Here is a 27,231-nt window from a genome sequence, read left to right on the forward strand (position 1 = left end):
CCACATTGCTTTAATTCCTGTGAAATGCCTGAAGGGTTAAAAAACTTTATAAATGCTGTTTTGAATACTTTGAGGGGTCTAGTTTTTAAAATGGGGTGTCTTATCAGGGTTTCTAATACATAGGCCCCTCAAAGCCACTTCAGAACTCAAGAGGTACCTTAAAAAAAAGGCTTTTGAAATTTTCTTAAAAATATGAGAAATTGCTGTTTATGTTCTAAGCCTTGTAACGTCCAAGAAAAATAAAAGAATGTTCAAAAAACAATGCCAATCTAAAGTAGACATATGGGAAATGTTAACTAGTAACTATTTTGGGTGGTATAACCATCTGTTTTACAAGCAGATGCATTTAAATTCTGAAAAATGCAATTTTTTCAAAATTTTCTCTAAATTTTGCATTTTTTCAACAATAAACACTGAATATATCGACCAAATTTTACCACGGACATGAAGCCCAATGTATCACGAGAAAACAATCTCAGAATCGCTTGGGTAGGTTTAAGCATTGCCACGTTATTACCACATAAAGTGAAATATGTCAGATTTGAAAAATGGGCTCTGAGCCTTAAGGCCAAAACTAGGCTGCGTCCTTAAGGGGTTAACAAGAGAAATTTCTGACATATACTGTATACTATATCCATCCAGGCTGTCGTATACTGTATGTACTACTGTTTTTTGCTTTACAAAACACCAATATATTATGATTAAATATATGTTACAATATATTCAACTTCCGTTTGCTCATACTCAAAGAAACCTAGGAAGCTGAGTTAAAGGGCTGTGTTTTGAGTCAACTCATCTTAGAGCTTTACTTTACCTAATAGTTATTTTTGAGTGTCAGAACTATGTTTTTTTTTATATTATTATTATTTTTTATTATTATTTAATTACTATATTTTCACTGGCGGCCACTCGTGGTCATCAACTATTCAATGTGACGACCTCACTAAGCAATCATCCATAGGTCAGCTTCTTGTACCCTTGCTGTAAGTTTGACATAGGAAGACTGAAATACTAGGTTAACTGCAGTTACTGACAACTAAATTTCCAGATTAGGCTTCAATGTGGAAGCACTCTTATTGGGTATCTAGTCTAAAAATAAAAATTCTAAAGTGAAATAAATTTCAAATTTAAGCATATAGACATGATATAGGAAAGCCCCCGCTATAAGCCAGAAAAGAGCTCTGCTTTCAAACAGCGGACCCAATCCATCCTAGTTTCATATGGATGGCCATTTATTTGGATGGCCGTAATGAAATGCTACATTTTTTTCTCCAGAGGCCACTGCTGATGAAATGTCTGGCCAAAATGTGGCTCCCCCAATGATAACAGCTGATCCCTAGGGGGTTAGAGAAGCTATGCCGGCTTCCATTTGAAAAGGTTTGTTCTTAATAAAACAAACCCTATAAAATCAATAAAAAGTTAAACAAAAAAGCTATGACATTGAACTTTATTTGTTGTTTGTCTCATTTTGATTCAGTAATTAAATATATGATAGTTTACAACATCCGTACTGTTCCCAGCGTTAAAAGTGTGGGGGGGGGGGGGGACGACTGCATCTGATATAGCTTGGTGAAAAAATTACTTGTATTATAATAATCTGTTCTACAAATGAATTTCAAACACATACATATGCTAATTTGATGGATTTAGATATAGGCAGAGATTTTATAAGACGAGACTAGCAGAGGAAATATATTTAGGCCTTCTGTCCGATCATAAACCTTGTGAAACTAGGTTCTTGCTTATAAATTATGATAGCTATTATAAAAATAAAATAAATCGAGTTTGGTTATAAACAAACTTACACAGTAATGTAATGGTAAAGGAATGGATAGTATGTTTTGACCTATATCAACTGATAAAAAAACAAACAAAAATAATCTTAAAATGCCTAGTCTAAAAAAAGATCTAGTCTATTTCCCCTGAGGAGTTAAATTGGTTAACTTGTATATGCAAAAATCAATGTATATAGTTTTTACAATTCACTGTGTTATTAATCATATAATATCCAAGCGTCTTTGGTAGAAAGTACATAATACAGTTACACAGGCTATTAATCATTTGACCTCTTCCCTTTGTATTTTATAGCTTCACTCTGACATGGACAAGGGCATTGGATCAGTGAAATATACCCTCCTAGGTGATGGAGCTGGTACAATTTTCACAATTGATGACACTACAGGTGATATCCATGCTATTAGAAGTCTGGACAGAGAAGAAAAACCATTCTATACATTACGTGCTCAAGCTGTGGATATAGTTACTGGGAAACCAGTGGAGCCAGAATCTGAATTTATTATCAAAGTTCAGGACATTAATGATAATGAACCAAAGTTTTTGGACGGCCCTTATGTTGCCAGTGTTCCTGAAATGTCTCCAGTTGGTGAGTAAAAAAAGAACAAAGTTAATTCTTTGTTCTGCATTATGCTTTATTACAATACAAAATTATTATAATAAAATTATCTTTCATAAATAATAGACAAAAATCGTCTATTATGCACATATTGTTCCAGAACCATTCCACTCCTTTTTGGTTAATAACAGTTTACTTACAGTAATGTGTTACCAGGACAGGTACTCTTTAGATTATGACATGTCCTATCAAACCTGGACTATATCTACTGAATGACCCCTACGCAAAGCACAAATCTGTGGCCCAAACAAAAAGAACATAAACCCTCAAATTCTTGGGACCAGAAATATTCCAAACAGGGTTGCGGAAAAGTGAATCATATGACCCCTCTCGACTTTTCTCAATTACATTTTCTAAATCATCATGGAAATTGAAAGAAAGTGTATACAAATGTCTAAAGTGTCATACATTTAGTTGACTGTTACATAACAACCTAGTATATATCAGCCTACGGCTGTCAGGGCTTGCTCAGAGCTGTAGTTTTGTCACACATCTGGAGAGCCACCGGTTGGAGACCACTGCTAGACATAAAAAGTAACGATTATTACATACATAATAACACTTATACGTATAACTTATTCATACAGTATAATAATATACAGTATAATAAATTTATAAAGAAAACAAAACTTTTTTTTCACTAACATAGAACACGTATTTATGTAAAGAGGGTAGCTGTTGAATATTTATGTTCAGAGACTCCAGTATGTAAAACAGGTAGGATTTGCCTTTGGCAACACACAGCAATAAAGTTGAAAATCCTTTGAGAAATGATGATCATTGAGAGGGAAAAGCATTTTTGAAAGAGATATGAATGGCAATAGTGCATTGGTATAAAGAGTTGACATATTTAATTGTATTTTGACTATTTTTTTACTATGGTTTAAATCCTCAATTTTCCTACTGTATAAACTACTGCATTTATATACTGCTGTTAAACTACTGAGACACTTTTGTGCTTCGTCTTTTAGAATGGGCATGACAGGGATGTGGCCTGTTATTCTAAATTGAGTGACATATTTATAATATTTTTTTCTTACAAAAGTGGAGCACATTTGGGACAGTCAAAGCCGGTGTTGAGATTGCGTCTGTTTTGTTTTTTTAATAGAAAACAGTGTTGGACTAGGGTTCCCTAGTAGACCAGAAGAAATTATTCTCAAGGGCCACTTTCAATCTGTACAGAACTTGTACACTTCCACTTTTAATTGCATCATAAACTTTGTTATCACTGCAAACACCGAACATATCCTTAACCCCTTCCCGCTCCTTGACGTACTATTACGTCACGGCAACTGTATCGTTCGCGCTCCATGACGTAATAGTACGTCACGGGAGTAACGGCCGTTTCGGCCGTCCTCCCGACACATACAGGAGCTGTGACGCTGCTGTCTTGTTCAGCAGCTGTCACAGCTCCTACAGCGGGGACCGATCGCTGTGTCCCCGCTGATTAACCCCTTAAAAGCCGCGTTCTATAGAGATCGCGGCTTTTTAGGGGTTAAGCTGCCATCGCCGGCCTGCTACGCGATAGCGGCCGGCGATGGTGACTATGGCAACCGGACACCAAACAATGGTGTCCGGCTATACCATAGACGGAAGCCTAGTGGGTCCTGACAACGTCAGGACCCACTATGCTTGCTGTCAGTGAGTAGCTGACAGCTCTGATACACTGCACTACGCTTGTAGTGCAGTGTATTAGAATAGCGATCAGGGCCTCCTGCCCTCATGTCCCCTAGTGGGACAAAGTAATAAAGTAAAAAAAAAGTTTAAAAAAGATGTGTAAAAATAAGAAAATAAAAGATTTAAAAGTAATAAAAGTAAAAATCCCCCTGTTTCCCTTATCAGTCATTTATTATTAATAAAAATATATAAACAAACAAATAAACTATACATAATTGGTATCGCCGCGCCCGTAACGGCCTGAACTACAAAATTATTTCATTATTTATCGCGCACGATGAACGCCGTAAAATAAAATAATAATAAACCGTACCACAATCACAATTCTTTGGTCACTTCACCTCCCAAAAGATGGAATAAAAAGAGATCAAAAAGTCGCATGTACCTAAAAATGGTGCTGATCGAAACTACAGTTCGTTACGCAAAAAATAAGTCCTCGCACGGCTTTATTGATTGAAAAATAAAAACGTTATGGCTCTTAGAATAAGGCAACACAAAAAGTAAATGATTGTTTACAAAACGTATTTTATTGTGCAAACGCCATAAGACATTAAAAAAAACTATAAACATCTGGTATCGCCGTAATCGTATCGCCCCGCAGAATACAGTGAATGTGTCATTTATAGCGCACGGTGAACGCTGTAAAAAAAAAAGAATAAAAAAACAATAGTAGAATTGCTGTTTTTTAGTCACCACACCACCTAAAAATAGAATAAAAACTGATCAAAAAGCTGCATGCACCCCAAGAAAACTACAATGGATTCCTCAAGGGGTCTAGTTTCCAAATTGCGGTCACTTTTGGGGGGTTCCCAATGTTTTGGCACCACAAGACCTCTTCAAACTGGACATGGTGCCTAATAAAAAAGAGGCCTCAAAATCCACTAGGTGCTCCTTTGCTTCTGAGGCCGGTGCTTCAGTCCATTACCGCCCGAGGGCCACATGTGGGATATTTCTAAAAACTGCAGAATCTGGGCAATACGTATTAATTTGCGTTTCTCTGGTAAATCCTTTTGTGTTATAAAAAAAAATGGTATAAAGAGGATTTTCTGACAAAAAAATTTTTTAAATTACACCTCTACTTTGCTCTAAATTTTTGTGAAACACCTAAAGGGTTCATAAACTTTCTAAATGCTGTTGTGAATACTTTGAGGGGCCTAGTTTCTAAAATGGCGTATTTCATAGGGGTTTCTAATATATGGGCCCCTCAAAGCAACTTCAGAACTGAACTGGTACCTTAAAAAATAAATAAATGAGGCAATACTTCGCTTCTTACATTATACTGATAATGAGTCGTGCCCACCCCGAGATGACCCCAGTTTTGACCGTTTGTATAAACGGACACCCCTATTAGACCGTTTCAGTGCCCGGTTTTTCCAGCATACACCCCGAGAAGTGTATTTCTATTGATGAGTCCCTGGTACATTTTAAAGGGAGGGTTCAATTCCGCGAGTACCTGCCGGGTAAGAGGGCAAGGTATGGCGTGAAGATGTATAAGCTGCGGGAGTGCATCAGGGTATACCTACAGGTTTAGGATATATGAAGGAAAGGCCACACCCAAACCAGACTGCATCCTGGACTACAATAGGTACATGGGAGGGCTGGACTTGTCAGATCAAATCCTGAAGCCCTACAGCGCCATGCGGTGTGGTATAAGAAGCTGGCCGGGAACATCATATAGATGGCTTTGTACAATGCGTTCGTGCTACGTCGATGTGCAGGCCAGACAGGAACTTTCCTGGAATTTCAAGAGGTGATTATCAAGAACCTAATCTTTAGGGACCAAGAAGGGGGGGCACCCAGTACTTCTGGAAGCTGGGCCACACGCATCGTACCTGGGCGGCAACACTTTCCAGGAGAAGTTCCCCAAACTGGCAAGAAGGGAAAAAGTCAAAAGAGGTGCAAAGTCTGCTATAAGAGGGCGATAAGGGATGACATAATATATCAATGTGACACGTGTCCCGAATAACCAGAGCTCTGTATGAAAGCGTGTTTTAAAATTTATCATACATCCCTTGGTTTATAATTTACCCCAATTTTACTTACCCTGATGCCCTCCGCACAGCTTATCCCCCCTCGTCTTTCCCCTCTGAGCCCTGCTGTGTGCCCGGGCAGCTGATAACAGCCACATGTAGGGTATTGCCATACCCGGGAGAACCCACATTACAGTTTATGGGGTGTAGGCCTCTGGTCAAAATGCTCACTACACCTCTAGATGAATGCCTTAAGGGTGTAGTTTTTAAAACGGGGTCACTTCTTGCGGGTTTCAACTGTACTGGTACCTCAGGTGCTTCTGCATACATGACTTCGCACTAGAAAATCCCCAGTAGGCCAAATGGTGGTCCTTTCCTTCTGAGCCCTCCCATGGGCCCAAACGGCAGTTTATCACAACAAATGGGGTATTGCGGCCTTCAGAACAAATTGGGCAACAGAATGGGGTATTTTGTTTCTTGTGAAAATAAGAAATTTTCAGCCAAAACTACATATTATTTGAAAAAAATAATTTTGTTTTCATTCCCAGCCCAATTCAAATTAGTTCTGTGAAAAAACTATGGGGTCAAAATAGTCGCAACACCCATAAATGAATTCCTTGAGGGGTGTAGTTTCCAAAATGGGGTCATTTGTGATTGGTTTCTATTGCTTTGATAGCTCTTGGGCTCTGCAAATGCGACATGGCACCCGAAAACCAATCCAGCAAAATCTTGACTCCAAAGAACACACAGCGCTCCTTTCCTTCTGAGCCCTCCCATGGGCCCAAACGGCAGTTTATCACCACAAATGGGGTATTGCCGCACTCAGGACAAATTGGGCAACAAAATGGAGTATTTTATTTCTTGTGAAAATAAGAATTTTTGAGCTAAAATGACATATTATTGGAAAATATATATATATTTTTTAATTCCCAGCCCAATTCAAATAAGTTCTGTGAAGAAACTATGGGGTCTAAATGGTCACATTACCCATAAATAAATTCCTTCAGGGGTGTAGTTTCCAAAATGGGGTCACATCTGGTGGGTTTCCATTGCTTTGATACCTCTGGGGCTCTGCAAATGCGACATGGCAGCCGAAAACCAATCCAGCAAAATCTGGACTCCAAAAAACACACAGCGCTCCTTCCCTTCTGAGGCCTCCCATGGGCCCAAACGGCAGTTTATTGCCACAAATGGGGTATTTCTGCACTCAGGAGAAATTGGGCAACAAAATTGAGCATTTTGTTCCCTGTGAAAATAAGAAATTTTGATAAAAAATTACATCTTATTGGAAAAAATGTCATTTTTTAATGTCACAGCCCAATTGAAATAGGTGCTGTGAAAAAACTGTGTGCTCAAAATGCTAACAACAACCATAAATGAATTCCTTGAGGGGTGTAGTTTCCAAAATGGGGTCACTTTTGGTGGGTTTCCATTGCTTTGATACCCCTGAGGCTCTGCAAATGTGACATGGCACCCGAAAACCAATCCAGCAAAATCTGGACTCCAACAAACATATAGCGCTCCTTTCCTTCTGAGCCCTCCCATGGGCCCAAACGGCAGTTTATCACCACAAATGGGGTATTGCCACACTAAGGACAAATTGGGCAACCAAATGGGGTATTTTGTTCCCTGTGAAAATAAGAAATTTTGATCACAAATGACATTTTATTGGAAAAAATGAAATTTTTTTCATTTCACAGCCCAATTCAAATACGTGCTGTGAAAAAACTGTGCGGTCAAAATGGTAACAACAACCATAAATTAATTCCTTGAGGGGTGTAGTTTCCAAAATGGGGTCACTATTGGGGGATTCCTACTGTTTTGGCACCTCAACACCTCCTCAAACCTGGCATGCTGCCTAAAATATATTCTAATAAAAAAGAGGACTCAAAATGCACTAGGTGCTTCTTTGCTTCTAGGGCTTGTGTTTTAGTCCACGAGCGCAGTAGGGCCACATGTGGGACATTTCTAAAAACTGCAGAATCTGGACAATACATATTTAGTAGTATTTCTCTGGTAAAACCTTCTGTGTTACAGAAAAAAAAATGAATAAAATTGAAATTCCGCAAGAAAAATGAAATTTGCAAAGTTCACCTCCACTTTGCTTTAATTCTTGTGAAATGCTTGAAGGGTTAAAAAACTTTCTAAATGCTGTTTTGAATACTTTGGGGGTCTAGTTTTTAAAATGGGGTGTTTTATCAGGGTTTCTAATACATAGGCCCCTCAAAGCCACTTCAGAACTGAACTGGTACCTTAAATAAAAGGCATTTGACATTTTCTTAAAAATATGAGAAATTGCTGTTTATGTTCTAAGCCTTGTAACGTCCAAGAAAAAAAAAAGGATGTTCAAAAAACGATGCCAATCTAAAGTAGACATATGGGAAATGTGAACTAGTGACTATTGTGGGTGGTATAACCGTCTGTTTTACAAGCAGATGCATTTAAATTCTGAAAAATGCAATTTTTTCAAAATTTTCTCTAAATTTTGCAATTCTTCACCAATAAACACTGAATATATCGACCAAATTTTACCTTGAACATGAAGCCCAATGTGTCACGAGAAAACAATCTCAGAATCGCTTGGGTAGGTTTAAGCATTCCCACGTTATTACCACATAAAGTGAAATATGTCAGATTTGAAAAATGGGCTCTGAGCCTTAAGGCCAAAACTAGGCTGCGTCCTTAAGGGGTTAATAATGTCTAGTAGGTTGTGAATCAACCTAGAAGAAAAAACCCTAGTGGCAAATGATTGGCTGCAAAGTCTGATCCAAATGAGGGTGTCTTCTGATCGCTCTATTGTGCCCATTATTGTGTTATAGCCTGTGCCCAACAGAGGACCCTATGGTACTCAGGCAGACCAGTTTGACACAATTGTTCATTTTAGTAGCAAAAGTAGCTATTACAATATTTATCATAAGTCTTCCAATACAAATATATTACAGATAGAAGACAAATTAGTGACATAGCACCAACACATGTACCTGTATAAATAAAGATGAATCTATGAAAATGTTGAAATAAAACAGGTTATACACTTGAGTGTAGAGTTCTCAGAAATAAAAGGGGTTGTCCCTTTTTATTGGAAAGGACCCCTGAAAGAATACTGATCGCAGGGTATCCTGCTGCTGGAACTGTCTACAATAATATACTAACATGTATACTTATGTATAATGTAACATGAATAATATTATTTTTCTTTTTTCTTTCAAGTCCCCATTGCTTGAGGACATATGAGTTACCTCATGGGATTTTTGATTGACTTTATCTTTCTTCAACACTTGCAAAATGTCAAACTACAGTATTTAGAGTTCTAAATGTGTTATGAATTTTAAAATGCTATTTTTACATGCTATAATGATTTACAATCCTTTGTGCAAAAGTTCCAGGATACAGAATCTCTTCCTAAGGTCTAATACATCTACCACCTCGGTATAATATATATATATATATTTTTTTTAAAAAGCCACTTAAAGGGAATGTGTCGCTAGAATTATTTTTTTTCAGTTAAACAGTTAGTATTTAAGTGATTAAACATTGTTTTCATTTTTTCACAAGTCAGGAAATATTATAAATTAGATTCTAATTTATAACATTTCCATGTGCTGGTCACTATAGGGAGCAATTCCCAAAATTGCAGCATTGCAATGTAGTAAAGCAACCTCATTGCTTTACGCTGCAAATTTGGTGTAGACACACACGCTCCAGTGAGCTCACAGAATCCCCCCTCCCTTATCCTGGCTAGTGCCAGGAGAAGGAGGTGGTTGAATCTTCTAATCCTCCTACATGTGCATTGTACGGAAGGCACGGTTCTTCTTTTTGTACCATGGAAGAAAGTGGTCAGTCATGAACTCTATGTACTTTGCAGAGGTCATTTTCACACCGTCAGGGACCCTAAAGGGGCCTACCAGCTCTCTCCCCATGATTCCAGCCCAAAACATGACTCCGCCACCTCCTTGTTGATGTTGCAGCTTTGTTGGGACATGGTGGCCATTCACCAACCATCCACTACTCCATCCATCTGGACCATCCAGGGTTGCATGGCACTCATCATTAAACAACACGGTTTGAAAATTAGTCTTCATGTATTTCTGAGCCCACTGCAACCGTTTCTGCTTGTGAGCATTGTTTAGGGGTGGCCAAATAATAGCTTTATGCATACTTGCAAACCTCTGGAGGATCCTACACCTTGAGATCCGCGGAACTCCAGAGGCACCAGCGGTTTCAAATACCTGTTTGCTGCTTTGCAATGGCATTTTAGCAGCTGCTCTCCTAATCCTATTAATTTGTCTGGCAGAAACCTTCCTCATTATGCCTTTATCTGAACGAACCCGTCTGTGCTCTGAATCAGCCACAAATCTTTTCACAGTACGATGATCGCGTTTAAGTTTTCTTGAAATATCCAATGTTTTCATACCTTGTCCAAGGTATTGCACTATTTCACGCTTTTCGGCAGCATAGAGATCCATTTTCTTTCCCATATTGCTTGAAACCTGTTGCCTGCTTAATAATGTGGAACGTCCTTCTTCAGTAGTTTTCCTTTGATTGGGCACACCTGGCAAACTAATTATCACAGGTGTCTGATAATGATTACAATGACCCAAAGAGCCCTAAGACACAATACCATCCATGAGTTTAATTGAAAAACTAATAATTAAATGTTTATGACACTTAAATCCAATGTGCATAATAATTTGGAACAAGGTGTATAGCAGCAATCTGAAGATCGCACAGTGAAGTCGCCTAGTGGGACTAAAATAATAAGTAATTAATGTGAAATAAAAATTATTAATAAAAATGACAGTAAAAAAATAAATAAAACCATTTTTTAACATAAAAAGTGGTTTTATTTAGTAAAAGTGTAATAAATAAATAAAAGTACTATCGCTGCGACCGTAGTGACTCAATTAATTAAGTTAATATGTAATATAAACCGCAATGTGAACACAGTAAAAAAAAACGCAAGAAACAATGGCAAAATTTTATTTTTTTCCATTGCCCCCCAAAAAAGTTATAATAAAAATTAATCAATAAGTCCCATGTACCCCAAAATAGTACCAATCAAAACTACGTCTTGTCCCGCAAAAAAAAAGCCCAACAAATCACTACATTGATTGAAAAATAAAGACATTACGACTCTTGGAAAGCGACGATGCAAAAACAAATAATTTTAGTTCAAAAGTGTTTTTATTGTGCAAAAGTCGTAAAACATAAAAAACCTCTACATATGTGGTATCGTCATAATCGTACCGACCCATAGAATAAAGGTAATGTGTTATTTACGCCGCACAGTAACGGCATCAATTTAACCCCTTCCCGCTATTGGGCGTGACTGTACGTCCAAATTCAAAGTGCTTTCCCGCACACGGGCGTAAAGTCACGCCCTGTAGATAAAGCGAGCACAGGAGCTATGCGTGCTTTATCTTCAGCGTCTGTCAGCTCCCTTTGTACCCCCCCCGGGTCCCCCTGCGATAGATCGCGGATGGCGATGGTTGCTATGGTAACCAGGAAGCCAGTGCTGGTTGCCCAGGTACGGTAGCCTATTAGGTCCTGCACGAGGCATGACGTAATAGGCTAACTGTGAGCTGAAGAATGACAGTTACGATACACTGCACTACATAAGTAGTGCAGTGTATCGTACCGGGGATCAGAAGACCAGATCTTCAAGTCCTCAGGTAAGTGTAATAAAAAAAGTGAAAAAAGTAAAAAAAAATGTGAAAGAAAAATAAATAAATAAAAGTTTTCACTAATAAAAACAACACTTGCCCTGTTTCCCTGATCAACTCGTTTTATAATTAGAAAAAAAATGAAAACATGAAAAAAACTATGCATAATAGGTATCGCCGCGTTCGGAACGGCCTGATCTATAAAAATATCACATTATTTTTACCGCACTGTAAACCCCGTAAAAAGTTTTAATAAAAAACAATGACAGCATTTTATTTTTTGGTCATCTTGTCTCAAAAATTTTTTAATAAAAAGTGATCAAAAAGTTGCAAGTAATGCAAAATAGTAGCAATAGAAACTACAGTTCGTCACGCATAAAACAAGCCATCCCGCAGCGATATCAACTAAAAAATAAAAAAGTTATGGCTGTCAGAAAATGGCGACACTAATACATGATTTTTTTAGAAAAGAGTATTTTTATTGTGGAAACGTAGTGAAACGTAAAAAAACTATATAAATTTGGTGTCGCTGTAATCATATTGACCCGCAGAATTAAGTTAACATGTTGTTTATACTGCACGGTGAACACTGTAAAAAATAAAAAAAACAAAACCGTGCTGGAATTGCTGTTTTTTGGTTTCCTCATCTCCCAAAAAATGGAATAGATAGTGATAAAAAAAATTGCATGTACCCAAAAATAGAACCAATAAAAATTACAGCTCGTTCCACAAAAAACAAGCCCTTACACAGCTCCGTCAACGGAAAAATAACACGTTATGACTCTCAAAACGCAATGATGCAAAATGATGTTAAATGACGGCCCAGACTAATTTTTGTAGCCCTGATGTACTACGCCCAGCTTACATATACCCTGATGCACTCCTCCCAGCTTACATATACCCTGATGTACTCCGCCCAGCTTACATATACCCTGATGTACTCCGCCCAGCTTACATATACCCTGATGTACTCCGCCAAGTTTACATATACCCCTGATGTACTCCGCCCAGCTTACATATACCCTGATGTACTCCGCCCAGCTTTCATATGCCCCCACATTATAAGCTGAAATACCAGTAAAACACCAAGCAAAATCTGCACTTCAAAAGACAAATGGTGGTCCAACTGAGCCTGGCAGTGTGCCCAAATGACAATTTATGACCACATATGGGGTATTACTGTATTCTGGAGAACCCGCTTAACAATTTATGGGATGTGTGTCTACGGTGGTACAAGCTGGGCACAACACATTGGGCACTGAAATAGCATATCTGTGGAAAACAGCAATTTTCATTCTGCAACATCTATTGTTTACTCATTTTTGCAAAACACTTGTGCGGTCAAAATGGGGTAATTTTTCAGGGGTACCATTGTACTGGTACTATAGCTCAATGCAACATGCTGTCAAAAAACGAATCTTGTAAAATCTCTGCTCCAAACACTAAATGGCGCTCCTGCTCCAAATAGCAGTTTATGACCACATATGGGGTATTTCCCTACTCTGAAGAAGTTGCTTTACAAAGGTTATGATGCTTTTTCTTCTTTATTTGATGAGAAAATGAAAATGTTTGAACTAATGCTATGTCTTATTGGAAAATGATGTAATTTTTAATTTTCACTGCCCATTTCTAATAAAATCTATGAGACACCTGTGGGGTCAAAATGCTCACTACCCCCCTAGATGAATTCCTCAATGGGTGTAGTTTGCCAAATGGAGTCACTTCTGGGTAGTTTCCACTGTACTGGTACCTAAGGGGCTTTGCAAAAGCGACATGGTGCAGAAAAACCAATCCAGCAAAATCTGCTCTCCAAAAGCCAAATGGCGCTCCTTCCCTTCTGAGCCCTGATATGTATTCATACAGTGGTTTATTACCACATATGGGATATTTCCGTACTCTGGAGAAGTTGCTTTACAAATGTTATGGTGCTTTTTCTCCTTTATTTGATGAGAAAATGAAACATTTTAACCTAAAGTTACGTCTTAGTGAAAAAAAATGTCATTTTTCATGTTTACTGCCCAATTCTAATGAAATCTATGAAAAACCTGGGGGGTCAAAATGCTCACTACACCCCTAGTTGAATTCCTCTAGGGGTGTAGTTTCCCAAATGGAGTAACTTTTGGGGGGTTTCCACTGTACTGGTACCTTAGGAGCTTTACAAATGTGAAATGGTGCCGAGAAATCAAACCAGCAAAACCTGTACTCCAAAAGCTAAATGGCGTGCCTTCCCTTCTGAGTCCTGCCGCTTGCCCAAACAGCAGTTTATGACCACATGTTGGGTATTTCCATACTCTGGAGAAGTTGCTTTACAAATGTTGGGGGGCTTTTCCTCACTTATTTGTTAAAAACATAAAAAATTTCTGAGGTAAAGCTACAACTTATTGGAAAATAATGTAATTTTTCATTTTCACTGCCCAATTCTAATGACATCCATGAAATACCTGTGGGGTCAAAATGCTCACTACACCCCTAGATGAATTCCTCAAGGGGTGTAGTTTCCTAAATGGAGTCACTTTTGGGGGGTTTCCACTGTACTGGTACCTTAGGAGCTTTACAATTGCGACATGGTGCAGAGAAATGAATTCAGCAAAATCAGCGCTCCAAAAGCTAAATGGCGTGCCTTCCCTTCCGAGTCCTGCTGCTTGCCCAAACAGCAGTTTATGACCACATGTTGGGTATTTCCGTACTCTGGAGAAGTTGCTTTACAAATGTTGGGGTGCTTTTCCTCATTTATTTGTTGAAAAATGTAAACATTTTGAGGTAAAGCTACATATTATTGGAAAATAATGTAATTTTTCATTTTTACTGCCCAATTCTAATGAAATCTATGAAACACCTGTGGGGTCAAAATGCTCACTACACCACTAGATGAATTCCTCAAGCGGTGTAGTTTCCAAAATGGGGTCTTTTTTGGGGTGTTTCCTTTATTTTTGCACCACAAGACCTCTTCTAACCTGACATGGTGCCTGAAATATAATTTAAGAAAAGGAAGGCCCAAAAATCCTCTAGGTACTCCTTTGCTTCTGGTGCTTTTGTTTCAGTCCAGTAGCGCACTAGGGCCACATGTAGGATATTTCTAAAAACTTCAGAATCAGGGAAATAAATATTCAGTTGTGTTTCTCTGGTAAAAACCTTCAGTATTACAGGAAAAATGGATTAAAATGGAATTTCTGCAAAAAAAAATGAAATTTGCAAATTTTCCTTCCACGTTGCTTTAATTCCTGTGAAACGCATAAAGGGTTAAGAAACTTTCTAAATGCTGTTTTGAATACTTTAAGGGGTGCAGTTTTTAAAATGGGGTGATTTGTGGGGGTTCCTAATATATAAGGCCCTCAAAGCCACTTCAGAACTGAACTGGTCCCTAAAAAAATAAGCTTTTGAAATTTTCTTGAAAATTTGAGAAATTGCTGCTAAACTTATAAGCCTTGTAACGTCCTAGAAAAATAAAAGGATATTCAAAAAACTATGCCAATCTAAAGTAGACATATGGGAAATGTTAGCTAGTAACTCTATTTTGTGTGGTATAACTATGTGTCTTACAAGCAGATACATTTGAATTTAGAAAATGCTAATTTTTTGCAAATTTTCTCAAAATGTTGGTGTTTTTCACACAAAAATATTGAATATATGGACCAAATTTTTTCACTAACTTAAAGTACAATATGTCACGAGAAAACAATCTCAGAATCGCTTGGATAGGTAAAAGAATTCCCAAGTTATTACCACATATAGTAACACACGTCAGATTTAAAAAATGAGGCTGTGTCATAAGGTCCAAAAGTGGCTGCATGCTTAAGGGGTTAAAACGCATAGAACAATGGTGGAATTTCAGGGGTTTTTTCTAATCTCCCCCAAAAAAAAGTTATTAAAAGTTAATCAAAATATTATATGTACCCTAAAATGGTGCCATTAAAAAGTACAAATAATACTGCAAAAAAACAAGTCCCCATACAGCTATGTCGACAGAAAAATAAAAAAGTTATAGCTCTTTGAATGCAACTATAGGAAAACGAGAAAAAAAAATAGCTTGGTCATTCGGGCCTAAAATAGGCTGGTCACTAAGGGGTTAAGGATACATTTTATTGGGATTTACCTTCAAATGCCTTTATAACTGCTGCCCCTTCCACACTTATCTACGAATACTCCCTGAACCACTCATACTTCACCTTTTTCCTATTTTCCTGCTTTCTTCTCTATTTTACTTTTTCAAATAACGCATGGTTGGTCCATTATAGTCAATCATTGGTATAGTGAATCGCTGGTCCTTTCCAGTACGGCTACCACTTTGTTCTAGCAATCGATTATGGTCACAGCAGTTGCTGCCCCACCAATTGGACATTGATGGCATATCCTAGCGCTATGCTTTCTATGTCTTTAATGAGAAGACTCCTTCGTGCAAGGATTTTAGTGGCTTATCATTAAAACATAGCTTCTATATATTGAATACCAGTATTTACAAGGCAACATTTTCTTACAGTTCAAATACAGATCAAATAATGTAAGCTGATTAAAGTGTTACCTGCATGAATTGGTTAAATAACTGTACAAGTATAATAAATTAATTGGTACTGGAAGATAGATGTTATGCCAGCCTGTGTGAATTGACACATAAAATATGCAATTTAGTACAAGTGAAACGGATTTTGATACTTAGGGCTACATTGCTACAGGTCTCAGACAGATTAATGTGATTGCCCACAGCTGTATGTTCTACCTCAGGTCTCATTCTATCTTTTTCATAAAGTGTAGGCCAAATGACATTTTTGAAGAAATGAATAATGCATCTATTGATTTTCTTGCATGTTCTACCAGGTTACATAAACTGAAACAGCACTCTTGTGATTTTGAGAGGGGAAAACACACAACATTACCTTGATTGTATATGAAGGAACTTCGGGCCTCTAGCTGTCCTTAAAATCCAAGGTCACCATAAAATAGTTAAAATATAACAAATAGTTGATTATAGTTTAAAAATTACAAAATCACAATGTTAACACTGTCTAACCCATCTATATATGTCTATTTTTGTGAATTTATAGCTGAAATACTGTACAGTATTACATAAAAATAATCTGTCAATAGCTAATACTTGAGAAAGACTTAAAGGGGTTTTCCTTACGTAGACATTTATGGCATTTCAACATGATGTGCCATGAATGTCTGATAAATGCTCTGGGACCCCGCAACTATATAGAGAACAGGGGTCTACCGACCCCCGTTTCATCTGGCAAGACGGCAGCTCATAAGAACGCACATTTGCAAATCAGGCGTCTCAAGCACACCTCATGCAGCGTATCAAGGGTTTCATTAGTTGTTTTAGGTGTAAACACATCAAATACCTGGACTGGTTAGGGGTTTGTTGACTGTGATGTCTGATTACATATTAGAAATATGTCAAGAGAGTGGTCTAAAAAATAAAGAGAAGAGATCATTACCATGCACAAAAAAGGAAAAGGATACAAAAAGATAGCAAAGTCCCTGGATGTTTCTAGAGATACAATTGGAGGCATGGTTTGTAAGTACAAAGTTAAAGGAACCCTGGCAGAAAGTGGAAGCTGTCACCAGCTGCCACCTGATTCCTGAGGAGGCATGTGGTCAAAAACCCTCGAGTGATTGCAAAATACCTACAACCAGATTTGGTGGCAGCAAGCACAGAGGTTTCAGTTTGCAAAGTAAGGCGCATACTAAATGCTGAAGGTCGCCATGCTCGGACTCTAAGAGGTACACCTCCAATGACCCAAAAGCACAAAGAAAGTCTGCTCAAATATGAAAAAAATTCTGGGATTATGTTCTGTGGAGCAATGAAACAAAAATGGAACTAATTGGGCCTATGGATCAGCGGTTTGTCTGAAGGAGGAAGAATGAAGCATACACTGGAGAGAACACCCTGCTAATAGTGAAGCATGGTGATGCTCTGGGGCCGCTGATTTGCTACCTCTGACACTAGGAACCTGCAGCATGTTCAAGCAAGATAAATTTAAGCAAGTTCAAGGAAATCCTAGGAGAAAACGTGATGCCTTCTGTGAGGAAGCCGAAGCTTGGCTGTCATTGGACTTTTCAACAGGACAATGACCCCCAAGCATTCCTCAAAGTCCAGCAAAGCTTGGTTTCAGAAAAAGTCCTGGATGATTCTGAAGTGGCCGTCACAGTCACCTGACTTGAACCCCATAGAAAACCTTTGGTGGGATTAGAAGTCGGTTGCAGCACACAAACCCAAGAATATTAGTAAACTGGAGGCCATTGCCCATGAGGACAGGGCAGAGATTCCTCAGTAACGCTGTCAGAAGCTGGTGTCTGGATATGCATCACGTTTGCAGTCATAACAGCAAATGGTGCTCTACTAAGTACTAAAGACGCTAGTCATGAAGGAGTTCAATAATTCTGACACTGCAGTAGCCATTAAAAATGTCATTTTGTGTTACATTTTGAGAAACCATTTGTTATATTAGTTGTGTTGAGCTATTTTAATTGTTCTTGTTTGATTGTTTATTGCAAACAGCTAAAAATTTGAAAATGTTGCTAAAAAAACGATTTTGAAATATGGGCTAAATAGTTTTGATTGCAAAATGCTGCACATGTATGTCATGGTGATAGCACAGACACAGCAGCTGCGCCTGCATGGGTATCAGCAAGATGCCAGCTGTTATTGACAGATGTACTCTGGTATTATCGGCCATAATGAGCGAAAACTACAACCCCAGCCTTTTTTACGTCTAAAGTGCAACAATCAATACAGAATGTGATGCTAACAACGGCAGGGTGATCCTTTAGTAAATTCTCTGTAGTTCCAATATTGTACAGGCAGTGGGCCTTCAAGATTGCACACCTCTGCACCCTCTATAAGTACACCCCTGAAAACCTAACCTTAAAAAGCCCTAATGCAGTCACTAGTGGGGAAATACATGGGTTTTCTCAAGGAATATTTGTAGGACTTTCAAAGGAGATCCATTGGATCAGAGCTGCCATTGTCAGGGCGAACACCCTGCATTTTTGGCAAAGGGTCAGACCCAAGTAGAGAATAGGTCAATGTAAAGAAATGATCATCACCTGAATGTGCTTGGATATACGGAGAGAAAACTATGCAGAGATTAGAATGTTATCGCTTATTTGAGATTCCTATGACTGGCAAATGTTACTAAACCCATTCAGGAGTAATTTGCTCTTCTTTTTGCTCCTGTGTTTGGGTTCCAGCATTTTTTGTTCTAGATTTTGTTAATATTGATAACACAAATGTAATAATACAGCACAGCATAGGCACAATTCACACAGCGTTCAGTGTTTATTTTGGGCCAGGCCATTTGAAACAGTCCCGCCAAACTTATGTCTAGATGTATGCAACTGTATGGATAAACAGTTAACAGATATAGTATACGTTTCAGATATGGTATACCGTTGTATTTTTTTTTATATTAGCCTTGCTTTTTAATACAGTTGGAGCTTAGCAAAGTGGCCAAACACATGCCAATAGGGCACCCCTCATGCGACAATTAAAAAAGTCTATGGGCAAATATGTCTTAAAATGTTCCTATTATATGACCCAACTGTGCACAACAGACCAGACGTGATGTCAATTGTGTCTTAATCTGTACATATGCATAGTTTATATAAGAACTTTCCTCTGCAGGAAATGGCATGTAGAAAGACTAGACATAGCTTCCATATCACATTTTGGCCATACAGTTTATAGGCATACTATACTTTACTTATAGGCATACTATACTTTTTATGTATTTTCTTGCTTAAGAAAAATGCAAATGCGTTTACAGCTGTATCACATGCAGATGTACGTAAAACTACAAAGCATATCTGACCAAGAACCCGCAGGAAATTCCACCCATAAAACAACAAAAATTGTGGTGCAGGTTTTCCGGCGGAATCTCCGTTGCGGAAAGCGGTTGTAAAAAAAAAAGAACAAAAAAGCCCATGCTTATTCTCGGCCCTTGTCATGGCGACTCGTCTGTCTGTTCTGAGTGCAGCCCGGCTTCCTGGGATGACGCTGCAGCCCATGTGACCGCTGCAGCCTGTGATTGGCTGCAGGTGTCACATGGGATGAAACGTCATCCCAGGAGGCCGGGCTGCACTCAGTACAATTCAACGTGTCGCTATGAAAATGGCTGGGGTTAAGTATAACCTTTTTTAAGAATCTTAAATCAAATAAAGCATTTTTTTTTTCTTATTTCCATTTTTTGCGGAAGAATCACAGCGTTTCCGCTGCAAAAGTTGCAACACTTGGCTATATTTTTCAGGTTTTGAATTTAATGGGTAAAACCCGCAACAGAAAAGCAATGAATACGTAGCATAAATTGGCATACAGCGGGTTTAAATACTGCACCGCAGGTCAATTTATGAACAGTAGTTTATGTTATTACCATATTCTACGGGAAAACTCTTTTTTTTGTTACCATACTGACTGACACATTGCATGTGTGCCAGAAGTATCCATAGGGCCCCAACATTAGATGGATGCCAAAAGAGTGTCATTTTGGCATCCGTCGGGCCATACACATTCTTATACCTTTTTTGTCAACTCTTTGTAATAGTGTAGTGGTCTACGCTATTCCATACAAAGGAATCCATAAAAAAAAAGTAATCATAAACAGATGTAGCAATCTTTTAACTTGATACTTAACAGGTTAAATACACTGTAGCAAGAAACTTTAACTTGTCTTTTCAATGTCTTTTCAATGGCTATTGTTGTGACATATCACGCTACGGCAAATTATCAGAGTCAAGTTAAACTTTGCTGCATCTGCACCGCACAGTAAACTTCTTTTACAATGGAAGCCCATGGGCAAGGAATGCCACTGAATGCCTATACATAGGCATACGTCCTAGGCATACGTCATGTCAGAGGTATACATAGGGAAATCCTCCTGATGCATAGTACCGATGTACACTGCGAAAGAGTGTGAAAAGAGCCTTAGTTCTTTGAAGAAAATATGGTGTGTTTCTACCGTTCAAAAGTTTAGGGTCACTTAGAAATTTCCTTATTTTTGAAAGAAAAGCACAGTTTTTTTCAATGAAGATAACATTAAATTAATCAGAAATACACTCTATACATTGTTAATGTGCTAAATGACTATTCTAGCTGCAAACGTCTGGTTTTTGATGCAATATCTACATAGGTGTATAGAGGCCCATTTCCAGCAACCATCACTCCAGTGTTCTAATGGTACATTGTGTTTGCTAACAGTGTTAGAAGGCTAATGGATGATTAGAAAACACTTGAAAACCCTTGTGCAATTATGTTAGCACCGCTGTAAACAGTTGTGCAGTTTAAAGGAGCTATAAAACTGACCTTCCTTTGAGCTAGTTGAGAATCTGGAGCCTTACATTCGTGGGTTCGATTAAACTCTCAAAATGGCTAGAAAAAGAGAGCTTTCATGTGAAACTCGACAGTCTATTCTTGTTCTTAGAAATGAAGGCTATTCCATGCGAGAAATTGCCAAGAAACTGAAGATTTCCTACAACGGTGTGTACTACTCCCTTCAGAGGACCGCACACACAGGCTCTAACCAGAGTAGAAAGAGAAGTGGGAGGCCCCGCTGCACAACTGAGCAACAAGACAAGTACATTAGAGTCTCTAGTTTGAGAAATAGACGCCTCACAGGTCCTCAACTGGCAGCTTCATTAAATAGTACCCACAAAACACCAGTGTCAACGTCTACAGTGAAGAGGCGACTCCGAGATGCTGGCCTTCAGGGCAGAGTGGCAAAGAAAAAGCCATATCTGAGACTGGCTAATAAAAGGAAAAGATTAATATGGGCAAAATCACACAGATATTGGACAGGGGAAGAATGGAAAAAAAGTGTTATGGACAGACGAATCGAAGTTTGAGGTGTTTGGATCACACAGAAGAACATTTGTGAGACGCAGAAGAACTGAAAAGATGCTGGAAGAGTGCCTGACGCAATCTGTCAAGCATGGTGGAGGTAATGTGATGGTCTGGGGTTGCTTTGGTGCTGGTGAAGTGGGAGATTTGTACAAGGTAAAAGGGATATATACACTACCGTTCAAAAGTTTGGGGTCACCCAGACAATTTTGTGTTTTCCATGAAAACTCACACTTATATTTATCAAATGAGTTGCAAAATGACTAGAAAATATAGTCAATACATTGACAAGGTTAGAAATAATGATTTTTATTTGAAATAATAATTTTCTCATTCAGACTTTGCTTTCGTCAAAGAATGCTCCATTTGCAGCAATTACAGCATTGCAGACCTTTGGCGTTCTAGCTCTTAATTTGCTGAGGTAATTGGGAGAAATTTCACCCCATGTTTCCAGAAGTCCCTCCCACAAGTTGGATTGGCTTGATGGGAACTTCTTGCGTACCATACGGTCAAGCTGCTCCCACAACAGCTCTATGGGGTTGAGATCTGGTGACTGTGCTGGCCACTCCATTACATATAGAATACCAGCTGCCTGCTTCTTCCCTAAATAGTTCTTGCATAATTTGGAGGTGTGCTTTGGGTAATTCTCCTGTTGTAGGATGAAATTGGCTCCAATCAAGCGCTGTCCACAGGGTATGGCATGGCGTTGCAAAATGGAGTGATAGCCTTCCTTATTCAAAATCCCTTTTACCTTGTACAAATCTCCCACTTTACCAGCACCAAAGCAACCCCAGACCATCACATTACCACCACCATGCTTGACAGATGGCGTCAAGCACTCTTCCAGCATCTTTTCAGTTGTTCTGCGTCTCACAAATGTTCTTCTGTGTGATTCAAACACCTCAAACTTCCATTCGTCTGTTCATAACACTTTTTTCCAATCTTCCTCTGTCCAATGTCTGTGTGCTTTTGCCCATATTAATCTTTTCCTTTTATTAGCCAGTCTCAGATATGGCTTATTCTTTGCCATTCTGCCCTGAAGGCCAGCATCCTGGAGTCGCCTCTTCACTGTAGACGTTGACACTGGCGTTTTGCGGGTACTATTTAATGAAGCTGCCAGTTGAGGACCTGTGAGGCATCTATTTCTCAAACTAGAGACTCTAATGTACTTGTCTTGTTGCTCAGTTGTGCAGCGGGGCCTCCCACCTCTCTTTCTACTCTGGTTAAAGCCTAAAAACCTATAGGGTTGAGGGTTCAATTAACACATGACAATGTTGTATGGAGAAAAATACAAACTTTATTCACAAAAATTGTAACAATATAGATTAAAAGATGAGTCATGCAGAGCATAGACAGGGCGTCGCTCCTTGCAGGGATAGTATATTCACAAACTATGTAATACATGGGCATGAATGAATAAATGGATAAAGTAAATGGTGCAAACTGTTCTATGTCGACAGTTAATCCCAGATTGAAGCGGTTGCTAATGACACATAAAGAAAAGTAGCTGTGCCTGGAAACATTGTGCCTGGGAACATGAAAAACTGCTGTTACATACCCATGTGGTGAAGCCTGCTGGAGAGAGACGCCAGACCCGACGCGCGACTCTAATGTACTTGTCTTGTTGCTCAGTTGTGCAGCGGGGCCTCCCACCTCTCTTTCTACTCTGGTTAAAGCCTGTTTGTGCTGTCCTCTGAAGGGAGTAGTACACACCCGTTGTAGGAAATCTTCAGTTTCTTGGCAATTTCTTGCATGGAATTGCATGGAATAGCCTTCATTTCTAAGAACAAGAATAGACTGTCGAGTTTCACATGAAAGCTCTCTTTTTCTAGCTATTTTGAGAGTTTAATCGAACCCACAAATGTAATGCTCCAGATTCTCAACTAGCTCAAAGGAAGGTCAGTTTTATAGCTCCTCTGAACAGCAAAACTGTTTACAGCGGTGCTAACATAATTGCACAAGGGTTTTCAAGTGTTTTCTAATCATCCATTAGCCTTCTAACACAGTTAGCAAATACAATGTACCATTAGAACACCGGAGTGATGGTTGCTGGAAATGGGCCTCTATACACCTATGTAGATATTGCATTAAAAACCAGACATTTGCAGCTAGAATAGTCATTTAGCACATTAACAATGTATAGAGTGTATTTCTGATTAATTTCATGTTATCTTCATTGAAAAAACTGTGCTTTTCTTGCAAAAATAAGGAAATTTCTAAGTGACCCTAAACTTTTGAACGGTAGTGTATATATATATATATATATATATATATATATATATATGTGTATATATATATATATATATATATATATATATATATATATATATACATATATAAATCGAATTATTTATATTCAGATAACTTTATCTGAATTAGAAATCCTTGTTTTTGGGGCAAAGAAGCATTTGTTGATCTTTTACAGTCAATTATTATTATTATTATTATTATTATTATTATTATAAAAATAATATTAACATGATGACCTGGCAGCAATAGGCATCTGTAGGTAATGTCTCTTAAAGTGCAGCTTCTATTGTTGCACAAAAAAACTGTAGCAAACCTGAAATTAAATGGATAATTATTTATTTATTTGTATTTATCTATTTATTTATTTATTTATTTAGTATACATTCCTAAAAATATTGAAATAATATTGATGATACTAATAATGTATTTTTTTTTTATATTGCCCATAAGTGGTCATGTTACTGGAGATAAAATAACCTAATTAGCTATAAACATGTCTATTACTGTGTATTACACCCACTACTTAGCCTGTACAATGCAGGTCACATGGCCACTGTATGCAGCTGTTCTACATTCAATATAAATAGAGAGGGGTGAGCCATGTATGGGCTAAACTACATTGCATTGTTTTACATGTGGTCACTGCCAGCCAGTATGGAAATAAAAAATAATAAAAGGTACAAAATAATATATAAAAATCAATTAAAAAGTTATCTTATATCCAGTAAAATGACCACTTATGGCAATAAAAGGGAAGCAAAACTCAATACCAAAAGATCCCTTTAAAAGCTTATTCCTATCTTAAGCGTTATTTTTTTCCACTGATGCAACAGATGATCCAAATTAAACCTACTCGATATCTCTGACTAATCTACCCCATTTTCTTCATTATCAGACACATTTGTAGGCTGTACAAGCCCTCCCCTGATGTCATGCCTTGATGCTGGTGCACTCTCCCGATGCTGCCAGACTATGATATTACAAGAGTTGGGATTTTCAGTGTCCCTTTTTTATTGGCTCCTGTTTGCTAAATACAATCCAGCAATCCAGTCCATGTTGTAAGCTGTAGATAAATCCATTGTATGAGGCAGTGACCTGCTCTGTCTCCTGTGCTCACATCGGCAGTACAGTAGCCCTCACTGATACACTGATACAGGGGTGGCTTCCTTACAGCAGATGGGAGCACAGGAGACAAAACAGAATGCGGTCTCATGCAGCCGATTTATGTACAGCTAATAGCACAGACATCGGCCAGTCCATTCTTGTGTATAGCATAAGGATGTAACAGTCTATACTCGGCTACTCTTCACTCATGTGACGAAAACAGGATGACTCCAGGGCTACTGCGCATGCCTGGGGGCCATCCTATAGACTTGAATAGAACTGAAGAGAGGTTGTTGGGCAGGGAGCTACTCTAGCATGCCCGGGGGCCATCCGATAGACTTGTATAGAACTGAAGAGAGGTTGTTGGACAGGGAGTTACTCTAGCAGGCGCGCTTTCCAGATCCTGGCCATCTTCACTGCAAAATAAAGCGGTAGAACACCCTAGCGGTGGTCGTAACAATAAGCAACAGATTACAAACAATGAAAGGGAGCTTGGCTGGAGAATAATTCATTTCTGCAAAATAGTACACATTTTTAAAAGATTGACAATATCTAACCGTTAAATATGATTGCTGAGATGGGAATATCCCCTTAAGCAAACCTCTAATATATTTGTGTAGCTTACTAATTAGATATTTTCTTAAATTTAGAATTCAGACCTTGAATTTGATTTGCATGGGGATAATATGAATCTGTAATACAAATTCATTATACTAGTCCAGTTTGCTTTGTCCCCATGGAAGTCAATCTGCAAGTATTTTCATTCTAAATTTTTAAAACAAGGGTGGACATTTTTTAATGTAAAACCTAATATTAAATTAAGTTACTTTTAAATTACAAAATCTATAAAAAATAAAAAGATAAAACATCTACCTGCTTGTCAGTCTGCAAGATCTTCAAGTCTCCTGAAAAAAAACCTAAAGCCTGGTAGCTATCGGGCCTTGAGAAAACAGCAGTTGTTTCAATTTTTGCTATAAAATCTGTGTAAGGGTGCATTCAGACGTGGCAGAATTGCTGTTGTATTTCGCTGCGGACAGTCCGCAGTGGAAATCTGCAGCAGACTTTTTTTTACATTGGTTCCTATGCATTTTTAGGTAACTTAGTTCAGACGTTGTGGAAAATAACTGTGCGGAATTTAGGCTGTGGTGCAGAATTTTCACTCCGCAGCATGCACATTTTGTTGCGGAGAAGCAGATGAATTTCCCTGCAGATTTCAGCCTCTGCTATGCAAAAACTGACATTTGCGGGAAGTCCACTGTGAGATCCTCAACGTTTTAATTACCTGTCAAATATGCAAATGTGCTGCAGATTTGTTGTGTAATTACCTTCTTCACACATAAATATTTTTCTGCAGTTTTTAAAATATGAGGCTTGAATGACACATGCAGTTTTTGTGGCAGTTTTTTTTAATCTAAATCTATAAAACACTGCTAAACCACCAGCATAACCCCTTCACGCACCTGGATGTACCATTATGTCCTGGTGCAAGGGGTGATGTTTGAAGCACGCTCACGCGCTGAGTGTGCACCATATGCAGCAGGTGTCAGCTGTGTTTTACAGCTAACTCCTGGGACTAAAGGGCAGGAACAGCAATCACACTGTTTCCGGCCATTTAAACCCTCAAATGCTGCGGTCAATCGCGACCGCAGGATCTGAGACGCTAAAAAGAGGGGGGCGGCCCCCTCCGACAGCTCATCGGTGCCCCAACAATGCGATCAGGGGGTTCTGATTGTTGTCATGGCAGCCCAGGGGCCTGATGAATGCCCCCAGGATTGCCTTTACTCTTCCTCTGTTAAGCCCTGCTTGTGGCAGAGCTTAACAGCAGCCTGAAAAAATGACTATACACTGCACTACATTAGTATTGCAGTGTATTGTACCCTGTAGGGCCCTCAAGTCTCCTAGAGGGACTAATGAAATGTGTAAAAAAAAAAAGTGAAATAAAGTTTTTAGTAATGTAAAAAAATAATAAAATATTAAAAGTAAAAAAAAAAACTTTTCCTATTTTTCCTCTAAAGTAATGTAAAAAATAAAAAAGTAAACAAAAGTGGTATTGCTGCGTCCATAAAAGTCTGAATTATTACAATATACCTTATTTAACGCGCACAGTGAACGCCATATAAAAAATAATATTTTAAGGCTGGGTTCACACGTGGCGGAATTTCACTTAAATTCCGCTGCGGACACTCCGCAGCGTTAATCCGCAGCGGAGCCGTTTCTGCATTGACTTCCACTTCTATTTAGAAGTGTTCGTTTAGACGATGCGTAACATTCCGCTGCGGAGCATAGGCTGCGGAGCGGAATTTGGTGTCCGCAGCATGCTCT

At 38.5% G+C, this 27,231-nt stretch overlaps 1 protein-coding gene and 1 long non-coding RNA gene across 2 annotated transcripts in view; one reads left to right on the plus strand and one right to left on the minus strand.

The window, feature by feature from the left end:
* Nucleotides 1-27,231, plus strand: part of CDH12 (cadherin 12) — a 762,277-nt gene that overhangs the window by 590,456 nt on the left and 144,590 nt on the right. Inside the window, exon 6 of the mRNA XM_075826751.1 lies at nucleotides 2,089-2,383. Within this exon, the coding sequence (XP_075682866.1) occupies nucleotides 2,089-2,383 (295 nt within the window). The remainder of the gene's footprint in view (nucleotides 1-2,088; nucleotides 2,384-27,231) is intronic.
* On the minus strand, nucleotides 2,849-24,120 carry LOC142652808 (uncharacterized). The gene is made up of 4 exons (XR_012847934.1): nucleotides 24,042-24,120; nucleotides 17,063-17,130; nucleotides 16,595-16,633; nucleotides 2,849-2,931 (listed from the first exon to the last, which is right to left on the minus strand). It is a non-coding gene; the product is annotated as an uncharacterized LOC142652808 (long non-coding RNA).

Source organism: Rhinoderma darwinii, chromosome 5 (genome assembly GCF_050947455.1).
Source record: "Rhinoderma darwinii isolate aRhiDar2 chromosome 5, aRhiDar2.hap1, whole genome shotgun sequence".
Lineage (NCBI taxonomy): Eukaryota > Metazoa > Chordata > Amphibia > Anura > Rhinodermatidae > Rhinoderma > Rhinoderma darwinii.